Here is an 11,120-nt window from a genome sequence, read left to right as displayed (position 1 = left end):
GAGTTTCCTTACCTGCTCTAAGGAGATTTAGTCTTTCTCTCCTTATAAAGGATCCCTAAACAAGTCTCCCATCCAAATTACATTTTTTTTTCCTGGTATCATGATAAGGTAGCCACTTGCCTCAGGTTATAAGGGCTCCTTGTTCATTTCTTGAATAGGTTCTTGCCATCACTCCAAGGTACAGATTGGCCATTTGAAGCAACTGAGATGTGTGTATGCACAAATGCTTTGCAGAAGCATCTAGTTGTTAATTTAGTGCTGCACATTTGTGATTGTTCCTGGTATTGGGCATTAGAGCTGGAGGGGCAACAGAAGGAAAATAAGTAATTAGTCAGGAAAAAAATAAATCTACTACGGTACTGCTTCTGCCCAGGGAAGACTGCCATAGCAGAACTGCATCTGCACCAAGTCAGGTTCTGAGCCACCTTGTGCAAAAGCAGCAATGTTTTATTGCCAGCTACTCATTCAGGTAATTATGTTCATTTCGTTAATAGAAGCAACTTCAGTTGAGCCTTTGCTCAATTCTAACCTCTTTCCACAGTCCCAACCAGTTTCCTTCCATGCCTTTAACTCCTCCTAAAGCTGCATTTCATGGCCAATTTTCACCTCCTACACATTTTTATCACTGCAAGATTTTACACTGGGCTTCTAGCTTGCACCTCCCCATGTTCCTAGCGTGACCCAGAGCCACACTGGCAATCTGTGCCATCTCAACAAAGCTTTCAGCTGTGCACCCCACACCATCACCCATACACAGAGTTCCTCAAATAGATACTTTTCTCCCCCTTAAACCCACTCGTCTCTAGGTCTGGTCCACATGAAGGTAACCTACATGTGTCATCAGCCCCAATTGAAGGGGCCTAAGAAGCAAATCCAAGACCTTCAGCCCTACTGATGAACTGTACACTTCATGATCTGAAACTTTGTAAGGGAAGCCGTACCTTCAAATAATTTCTTTAAGACCTAATACATTATACACAAAAGACTGTATTAAAAATACAAAGTTGAGTTGTGAAGTCAAACACACAAATACACATCTAAGGGGAGTATTCATTTTGCCTGAGAAATGTGTTTCATTCCAACCACTGGCTGGATTTTCTTTCACCAGGGAGTAGTGAAAGGGTCTAGTTGTTGCTGAAATAGTTGAATGTGTTAAGAGACTCTGGAGTGTGAAATACACTTCTGCAGTTAAGGGTACTGAAAGGTACTGTAGGAACTGGATGCTTGTTTTTTTCTTCAATTTACATAAATGCTGTGGGAGACTAAGAGAAGGTTTCCTAAAGGTACCTGGTGCTTCTCATTGCCTGAAATGCTGACAGGGGAAGTAGTTCAGTCTGATGTGAAGAAGTACTAACCCTCTGTGGCTTCCAGAAAGCCAAGAGCAGCTTTGCTTTGAATCCAGGAACTGTTGCAGAAGTCCTGAAGAAAAAAAAGAACCCGGTTTAAAACACTTCAAGTCAATGAACCATTTGATTTTCAACTCTGCGTCCCAACTCCCTATCCAGAACGTAGTGCTACACCACCATGGGACATGGCAAGTATCACTTAACTTTCGGAGGAAAATGTAGTAGTGCTGAGACTGAAAAGCCCTGAGGATAGGGAGAAGGAGGCTTATTAAGAAAAACCTCCTTTTTACAATCAGGCTTCAACATAAAAGGGGTCTCAATTTTTTCCCCGTACCCTACCACTCCCCTGGAATACTTTTACTTCTGCAGCTTCTGTGATCTTGGGATGAAGTAGAGTTAGATGCTGGGTACAAGTTCTGTATACAAATGTATCTTCATCATCTCTCCCTGTCCCATGGGATTAACAGCACTGTTGCAACAGTTCTGCTGGTACAAACAAGTGAGGAGCAGACGCTGTCACCAAAAAATTAAATCTGAGGTGGCACCAGCCCCCGGCAAAGTCTTCTTTAGCCTTTTTCAGTCAGTCAGACACAGTTGTTAAAGGAACCTTGTTTGGGATGTGTCAAATACAATCTCATAAAAATCTCCTTTCTGAGTTTTGGGTTATAAAAGTTAATGCAATGCAGATAGCTGAGCTGAACAGGCTGTTCCCAATAGACTCTGGTATAAACAGTATTTCATTATAGAAAGCTTGAATCACAGCTTTCTCAGCAACTGTTTAATACAGGCTGGGTTTCTATCTCGCACCAGGCATTGAAAACAGTATGGAAGGAAGGCTGTCCTTCCTAGCAGAGGAGCTGGCAATAAAAAGGGATTTTGAATATCTTTTTTTTTTTTTTAATTTTGCATAAGAAAATGTATAGCCAGAATGAAAGCTAAAGAACAATTTCGTTACTGCTCCCTTTTTGCTTAAAAATGCATAAAGTCAGACTGGCTGGCTAGCACATTATGAGAATATTGATGCTGTTAAAAAAAAAAAAAGCAAAGTAGGGATTTTTTTCTACTGGGAAACCTGATGCGTCACTCCTTCAGCTTTGTCCTGGGGGACAGACCATGGGAATTCCCAGTCTTGGGCCCCTGTGGCGCTCAGTCAGCCCTGTCACTGAAGCTGTGCTTTCAGCCTGGGATGTTGCTGTGCTGCAGGGGCAGCAAATGAGGCTTCAGTTTCTTAACCTGTAGGAAGGGGCTGTCCTGCAGACTTCTGTTAGCACCATGAAGAAGCAGGGATTCTCCTTACTTCCCAGAGAAGAGATGAAAATTAGACAAACGTTGCCTAAAACAACAACAACCCAAAGGTTTTTAAAGCCCCATAACAAATTTTGCTTTGCCTTCTTTCAATGAGTATCTGACCCAAAGCTCTCGCACCTTTGGCTGGTTGTGCTGGGGGTGGTGTGTGGGATTTCAATCCTCTCTTCTAAAACAGGCACAGATTTGTCAGGTGGGGGAGTGACAACCATTTAGCTTTGGATCTACAATTGTATCTCTTGGTGTCCTGGTTTGATCTGTTGCTCCAAACCTTGGAACACAGCTGTGGCCCCTGGCTTCAGGTGGGGGCTGCATCTGCCCCTTGCTCAGCCCAGACTGGTGTATGTGCTGGAAAAGGTCTGTGCAGCTGGAAATGAAGTATAGAGGGCCAGATCTCGGAAACCCAATGGAAGGGAAGGGTTTGTCTTCAAAAGAGCTGCTCTTTCTGTTTGCATGGCTTTTACAACACGCCACTGACTAATGCACCTTACCTCTGCTCACACCAACTTAATGGAAATTTGGTTTTGTCCAACACGTACGTGCACCATTCGCATCTCTGCCTATTCCAATTCTTAATGGGATAAAATTCAATCATTGCTATTCCTGGTGATATTTTTTGGAAGGAAAAGAGTAATTTTACTGTTGCATGCTCCAGAAAACATGAAAGTCTCTAAGGAGTCCAAGCTTCCTGTTACCAATGCCTTAAACTTTGCCCCACCTTTGTGAAGCACAGGCAGCTCGTGGAAGAATGTCATCCACTGTAACAATTGATTTTCTTATGTACAATAACGTCAGAACTTTTAAATAAAAGGCTGACCCATCTCCTTCTAAAATAATTTGCCTGCTTTATGGAGTGTTGTTCTGATTATATACAATTCCCACAAGAAGGGAAGTACCTTTAAAATAAGGACTATTCAGTACTAGTACAGGATTTCCTCTTGTTGTTGATAATTTCCTCTTAATAGAAGACGCAATGAGTTCCAGAGAAATTCAAAGGAGCAATCTACAGACAGTTAGGCTTCTACATTACACAGAGAACATTGTTCAATCAAATTGATGTTTTCCTGATGAAGTAAAAAATAGATCTACCTGCTGTGTAGCATGTTAGAGTTCCTACAGCACACACTTCGGTTCCCTTTGCTATCATACCTGTCCAATCCCACAAACTTCTACACAACCATGGCTGAACAACAACAAATGACAATTATTCTCATTTCATCTTTTGATATTGAAATTTAGCCTCTGAAATCGTCTCTCTGTTAAAGAAGACAGGCTTGGTGATAATAAGAAGCTGTATTACCAAGTTATTATCTGCACTATCAATAGCACATGTATATTATGAAGCAAGTTAGCAACTCTGTGTTCTCTCTACCAGATATTCCTTTTCTCAGAAGTGGGCTCCATGCTCCCTTTCACTAGAAGAGTTAGTTTTCCACCACCAATCTGAACATGCACCTGCCCTATTCACCTCACAGTGAAAGAGACTTCATACCTACATTGATGGCTAACACATGCCCAGAAACACCATGACAAAATCCAGGAGCTAAGCAGCTGCACCAGCAGCTCAGTGGCAGCAGCTTGATAAAGACTAATTCATTTGTGGAAACGGCTGCCAGTCATTAGGAGCTCGTATAAGTTATCCTGACATTTCAAATTCTCTGTCAAGTTGAGCCACAAGCCTCCTCTCGTGCACAGACCATGCTTTAATTCCTTGACCTCCTTACACTCACTTGACCTGACTGTACAAATGTCATCAGTAAATCATGCTGCGATGCACTCTTACAGCTGGCAGTAGTCCATCCGAGCCCCTAGACAGTGAGACTACCCATCAAATTCAATGAAGACATTCACACACCTTTGTTTCAGCACCTTACTGGTTTTAAATTACGTGCCTCAGTCTTTGCATATTGCTCATCTGATTCTGGCTTACTGGGCAAAACTATGAATACTAAGAGTATTACCTTCCCCACTCTGAATCCTTCACATGCTTGCACACAGCTTATTTTGTCATCTCGTGTCACTTATTTCCGTATCATTGCAACAGGCAATGAAAACAATGCAAGTCTTCATCCATCTGTTCACAGCCTCAGTTTCCCTCTGATTCTGCACATCAGCCTTCCTTCCTGCTCTCTGCTTGCCATTCTCTCACATTGCTGCTCCACCAGCTTTTCTGCTCCAACATCCTTTCTTCTGTGAAAGCAGCGCAAAACAGAGCAGCACATGTACCATCAGCATTTAACCTGTAACTGCTGTCTGTGCTTGGATGTTACAGCTTACCTTGGAGAAACACAAGCCACCTGAAAAGCTCCTCAGCTGTCTTGAGCACTTAGATAAGCCCCTTCTGCATTATACAGCTGTATTACACAATATATTGAAGGAAAAAAGAAAAAGAAAACAGCTGGCATAGAACCTCTGTCTATGAACTTTGCTCTGCTGGGAAGGCTTGGGCAGGCTGCACACAGCAAGGCAGTTTGGTCCACTTCTTCAAGCTTTGTGAATAATTAGTAGAATTTGCCAGAGAAAAAAATTGTGTGGGACTAGCTGGAATAAGAGAGAACAGCATATAATACCCAAGCACTTCCTTAATAAAAGCTTTCACCAAATGAACACTTCAGACTCCCAAAAGACATCTCCAAGTAGCTGTTATCTTACTAGGCATTGGTATTTCAACTTTTATTATCACAGTCAAGCTACTATATTGCAAGCATGAGTCAACGTCTGCATCTCCTGGCTCCAGAAGAAAGGGACTGTTCTAATTTTTATTTATAAGCTGGGCAAGTGGAGAGAGAGGCATTCAGTTCCACGGAAAGCACACACTGCTGTGTGAGGCTGGGTAGGCTGGTTAATACATGGACATATTTGTGCCTTAACATCTTGAGTCACACGTACCACAACCCATCTCTGCAACCTTTCATGTCAGACCTCCGAAAAGGGCTTTGTAAATCAGTTTTGTTGTCTTCCAGTACAAAGTACATGACCTCCACATCACTCACTGCAGACTTCCAGCTCCATATAGAGCACTTTATGACCCAAACTGTGAGTTTCTGGCAAGAAGCACTTAAGAATATGCACATAATATAAAAGAGGAAGAATGATTTCAGTTTATCTGTGCTCACTTGGGCTTGTTCTTTGCTTGGGTAAAACAAACAAACAAACAAACAAAAACCACCACAAAAAAAACACCTGGCAGACTTTCCACCACTATGCAATAGTCTAGGAAGGCTCCTGTCACCTGGGGACTCACATGCTGATGTGTGAGTGAAGAGAGTAATAGCCAGGATTCGTGGGGTTTTCAGCATGATCCTAATAAACTCTGTCATGCTACTAGTGTTAAGACGGGAGCACTGAACAGGAACTGCCTTAAGAACAACTGACAGCTTCTTTCCAAAAGCTAAAAAATGTCATTTTCATTACCTATTCCTTTATGACAAAGTACAGAATGGATTTCCAAAGGTTTGTGTCTGGTTTTTTTCAGTATTTACCAGCCTCTTAAATTTATTCCACACTCAAATCCAGCTTCCTTGATAAAAGAAGATAGTATTAGCTTATATGAAGTACCACATCATCTTACATCCCACACAAAGCTTTAGCCGGAGGATTTCCGGATGGACACAGTTCATCCAAAGCAATTGAAGGTAGTTGGGGGGTCATGGGATCAAGTCACATAGGCGTTTCCTTTCTTCTCCGCCGTCCCTCTGCTCAAGCTTGTGCTCCTGAATAGCTCTTTTGCAATGGGGCAAACAAGCAAATGTTTTGGGCTCAGATTTCTGTTGTCTACAGGAGCAAGCTTTTTCTGCCTTTCTCAGTTTGTCTCTAGAAACCTAGCATCCTATAGGAAACAAAAATAGCAGAACATCTCAGAACAGTAGTTTCTGAGAAAAAAAACATCATTTGTCATTCACATAGAAAATTTGCAACCACTGCTGTCTCTTGATGAAAGGAAAACAAGCACTGCTATCCCTTTTTCGCAGCTGACAAAACAGATACGGATTAAGTGATCGCCCAGCATGATTTACTAAGTTAGCAGCACAAGTAGTAATACAGGCCTGCACTTCCAGCCCTGGTGCATCAGCTTCTGGGCTATGCTTTTCCCATCTGAATTACTAGTTATTGTGAGTTTCTAGAATTCATTCACCTATTTCTATGATAACAATTGAGTCTTTAAAAATTAATATAGACTTACTGCACAAAAGTTGAATAACATTAGTACTTTTCATTAAAACCTTTGCCATTAGTAATGGAAAGAGGAGACAGTTGATATAGAGACAAACACCAGCAGCTAAACTTTTATTGCACTGCTTCTGAAGTCCATTCAAGTGTAGGACAGTGGGACAAAAATAATTATAGGGGTCTTTCTACACAAAAGAGCCAGCTATTTAGAGGCAGGCAAAGTCATTTGAATGTCAATGAAATAACCATTAAAAGGCTGAGAAGCATTGCCATTTATTAAAAGATCTAAAGAATAGTTGCATGCACTATAGCAATCTTCTAGGTAGGAGTTGTTAATTTGGTATAAAAACCTATTAGGGACAGGGCAGAGCACAATTAAACTGGAGACAATACACACTGTGAAAAGGAAACTGGCTTTGGAATTTCACAGCCTCCTATTTCATGTTTCTACATGAAATACTGCGCTTTATAATCTTTCCTCAATAACATCTATGTATTTCTAGCTCCCACAGCATTTTGCGTTTCATTTCTAGCAGTGGTCCACTACAGCCTAGGGAGGAAGGTAAAACAAGGTTACGCACTTGAATGCCCTCTTTGCCTCATGGCAATCCTTCTTCCGAGAAAGCCTCTCATCAATGCCACTCCTTAATTGGCCCGAGAGCCCCTCTTTAAACAAAGCCCTGTCTCCCACAGGGCTGAGCTCTTTCTGCTGTTCTGGCAGAGCTAAAGCCAGACAAAGATGTGCCATTTACCAGCACAAATGTACAATAAATTCAAAGGTACAGGAAAGAAGTGAGGTACTTCCAGAAGTTGTTGATGTTCTGCAGGTAGGACAGACTGCATCTGGAGAAAACCTTCTATCGACGTGTAACACATTGAACGTGCACTAAACCAGGGTTAGGTACAAAACTTTGTTACAGAGCTACAGGACAGATAAAGATTTCCTGAATTTGACACGAAAGGACTGTGCATTTGTAATGATCACTTTTTAGTATTGATACAAATCAGTAAGAATAATCAGTGGCAGTGCAGCTTTAACCTCTTCTTTAGCAGTAACCCTGGTGCCTTCGCTGTCTGCCCACACACTGCCAGGCAAGTAAAGGTGACACACAAAATGAATCCTACATTTTCCTTCCCTCAGCTGTTACTCTCAGGCACCATGGTTCTTCATGTACTCAGCTAATGTAGCTAAGTATGCCATATTTGAGAGAAAAAAGTAAATACAAATGCCCAGAGCAGGACTAAGTAGCAATTGTTCAACATATCCTGTGATGCCCATAGGGACAGAATTCACCACTGATGTATATAAGACAAATATGTCATTTAAAATACTTTGTTCTTTCTCCTTTATTTAGCCACAACACAAGAGCAGTCAAACCTCATCCAGTGGAACTCACTCGATAAACCTGTTCAGATTCTCATGAAATCAACCAAAATATGCACGTACACTCACACACACTCACACACAGAGTGCAGCAGAACCCTCACAAAATGAGTGGCCCTGAACTGCACCTAAGAGTAAAATGCAACAGAAAAATCACCTGGTTACGATACACCTGTTAAGCACCAAGGCTGTGCACAGAATAGGTGCCCACCGTACCACTCCATTCGCCATTTAAATACCAGTGTCCTTCCTTCCAGGTGCAAAGCTGAAGTTCACTAAGCGAAAGAGTCTGCTCTCAGCTACCCAAGACTATGGGGTAACAGAACCATTACTCCGCTGTAATGTATGCATATGACTGGCTCTGGCTGGAAGACTACTGCAGGTGACAGCTTTTTCCCCCCCTTTTACCTCCTTAGCAACTAAACCCACCGCCAATACCGTATGTAACTTGGCTTTTGCACCCTCCCCACTCCAGGGTTTGCTCTATTGCTCTAACAAGCTCTAAATATCTGCTCTATTTGCTCTTCTCCTGCTCCTTTTGGAGAAGAAACAGTGTAGTGGTTCTGTGATGTGAGTAAATGTCCACTAGGGACTAGAATAAGACCACCAAATACACCAAACCATGGCAGAAGAGACAGAAATGAGGCTGGTCAAGCTGGTCCATTTGATTTGTCAACACTTTGTTCAGAAATTTAAGACTCAAACATAGTTTACAAAAAGAGTAATTCTTTATAGAACATCTCAGTGTCAAAACTAACAAAAACACAGCTTGTTAATGCTGAGAAGAGCTGTCTTGGAAAAATTAATAGCTAAACTAGGCCATTGCTAACAATAATAGGTGATATCTCTTCATAAAAAGGTGGTCTGATGTACTCAGGAAAAATGAAACATTTGAAACAAACTGTTTACAAAAGTGATTTAAATGCTCAGCACAGATCTAACACAAGTGTTAACAACCACTATTGTAATTTTATTCTTGGACAACGTCAGCAACTATTAAAAAAATGCTAATACAAAAATGTAGAAAACAAAAAGGAAAATCCAATGAGAGAGTTTTTAGACAAACTTAGTTAAGGTGAAGTTGTATCTTTGTCCCTGTTAATAAGAACTTCAACTTTAAGCATGGCATAACCCAGCTCAGCTAGGTTTGTAGGCTTCCCCACCCTCACTAAAGAGTTCATTTTTAGAAGGCTCCGATCTCAGTCCCCCAGGGTCTGTAAGGTTTGCCAAGGGTCGCTGACTGCGTTGGTGCAGATGGGCTCAGCACATTGGGGGACAGCAGATGGAAGGAGCCAAACGAAAAGGGGAACGCAGACAGAGATGCCATGGAGGAGAGGAGAGGAGGAGACAGTTTGGTAGTACATGTGACCACGGGGAGCACTGGTCCAACGCTGCCATTTGGGGGCACTCTGAGTGAGGAAGTTTCAGCGTGTGGGGCGGCAATTCTGGTCTGGTGATGCGGTTCTGTGGAAGATGCTGTAGTACTGGTATTACCGTGCCCGTTTGAAGCCAGCAGCAGTGGGTGAGATATGTGAGGGTGATGTCCAAAGGCACTGCCCCAAGGAATGTGTCCAATGCCAGTGTGTGCACTACTCGCAGCTTCCCGTTGAGAGGCGTAGTTATTGAGATGAGACACAAGTCGAACTCGCAGAGGATCGGATGCGTCCAGACCCTCTATAATACTGAGGTATCGAGCAACTTCGGCCAGGCACTCTCGAAACCCCAGACTACGATAGTCCATAGCCAAAGCGTGGGCATCAAAATAACCTAAGAGAAAAGAGCCAAGAATGGACTCTTAAGAAGCTGTTTTCTAGCCATTGTCTACATGTAGCCTCCCCAACTCCACCCTCCCCTGTAAGTATATTTCACTTGGATGTGGTTAGTATTCCCAACCACAGATTAGCTGCCAAGCTCCTCTTTTTCGTTTTTACTTCTTTTTTTTTGTCTAACAAGCTTTTCTTTTATATCTGTGCTGTGATGCTGCAAGTCTCAAGATCAGTCACAGACTGCCATTTTTAAACTGAAATTGCACACTGCCACTAGAGGAAAGTACTTTTGTTCTTTTTATGTCTCCCCAGTGCAAGCAAAACCACAGCACAGTGAAATTCATTAGAAACACAAGTCCTAAGTTATCAGAGGGGACTTCTGCTGGCAGCGCACTTTTTTTCTAAAAATGCATTTCACTATTTTTGCTAAGTCTCTTCACTACTCATTCCATCTCTATTATTTTCTAGTTTCTGTTCTGAACTTTCAGAAAGTTTGAGAAACAAACAGCAAAAACTTTGTGTTTTCCAAGTTCCCAAAAGGCAATTCATTTCACAGTGCTGACACACTGCTAGAGAGACCTTAAATCACTCTTCTCTAGGACAACCTGGAAGCTAGTACTTTAAAATGTTTCAGTGCCAGCGACGCCACAAATCTTCTCAAGTAAAAATCCCCAAATTTCTGAGAAATCATGAGAAGAGTTTCCCTTCACTCTCTTCAAGTGCTCCCACAGCTCACTGTGCACTGGATGTTCAGGAACACACTCCTCTCGGCAGCCTCTCTGCAGAGCTGGGACCCACTGTCAGGCACAAAACTTTACCTTTCCCTCCTGCCGTATGCAGCATTTTCAGGTGATCAACAGTCATCTGCAGAATCTCCGCTTTTTCCAGCTTGGCAGATCCCTAGGAGAGAAGGGGAAGCAGAGAAACATTTCAGGCACAACCAGAGACCTTCAAGAGGGGCGACCCTCCCCCCGGGAGCAGGGAGAAGGCAGTGCGGGGGGTCGCTGGGCACTACCTGCTTCTCAAAGGCGCTGGGCACCAGCCTCCTCAGCTCGGACAGGCTGTTGTTGATGCGATCGCGGCGGCGCTTCTCGATGATCTAGGGCAGAAAGCGGAGGGTCAGGGGGTCGGGGGGTGCTGGGGCTGAGG

At 42.7% G+C, this 11,120-nt stretch overlaps 1 protein-coding gene across 1 annotated transcript; it reads right to left on the bottom strand.

The window, feature by feature from the left end:
* Positions 1-8,911: 8,911 nt before the first annotated feature.
* HEY1 (hes-related family bHLH transcription factor with YRPW motif 1) lies at positions 8,912-11,070 on the bottom strand (the record flags this gene model as incomplete). The annotated part of the gene is made up of 3 exons (XM_010186083.1): positions 8,912-9,972; positions 10,790-10,871; positions 10,987-11,070. Coding segments are annotated over 3 exons (750 nt in total), but the record flags the coding sequence as incomplete, so codon positions are not given.
* Positions 11,071-11,120: the final 50 nt, after the last annotated feature.

The sequence above is a fragment of the Mesitornis unicolor genome, unplaced genomic scaffold, assembly GCF_000695765.1.
Source record: "Mesitornis unicolor isolate BGI_N332 unplaced genomic scaffold, ASM69576v1 scaffold24766, whole genome shotgun sequence".
Taxonomy (NCBI): domain Eukaryota; kingdom Metazoa; phylum Chordata; class Aves; order Mesitornithiformes; family Mesitornithidae; genus Mesitornis; species Mesitornis unicolor.
This window is presented reverse-complemented; position numbering and strand designations above follow the sequence as displayed.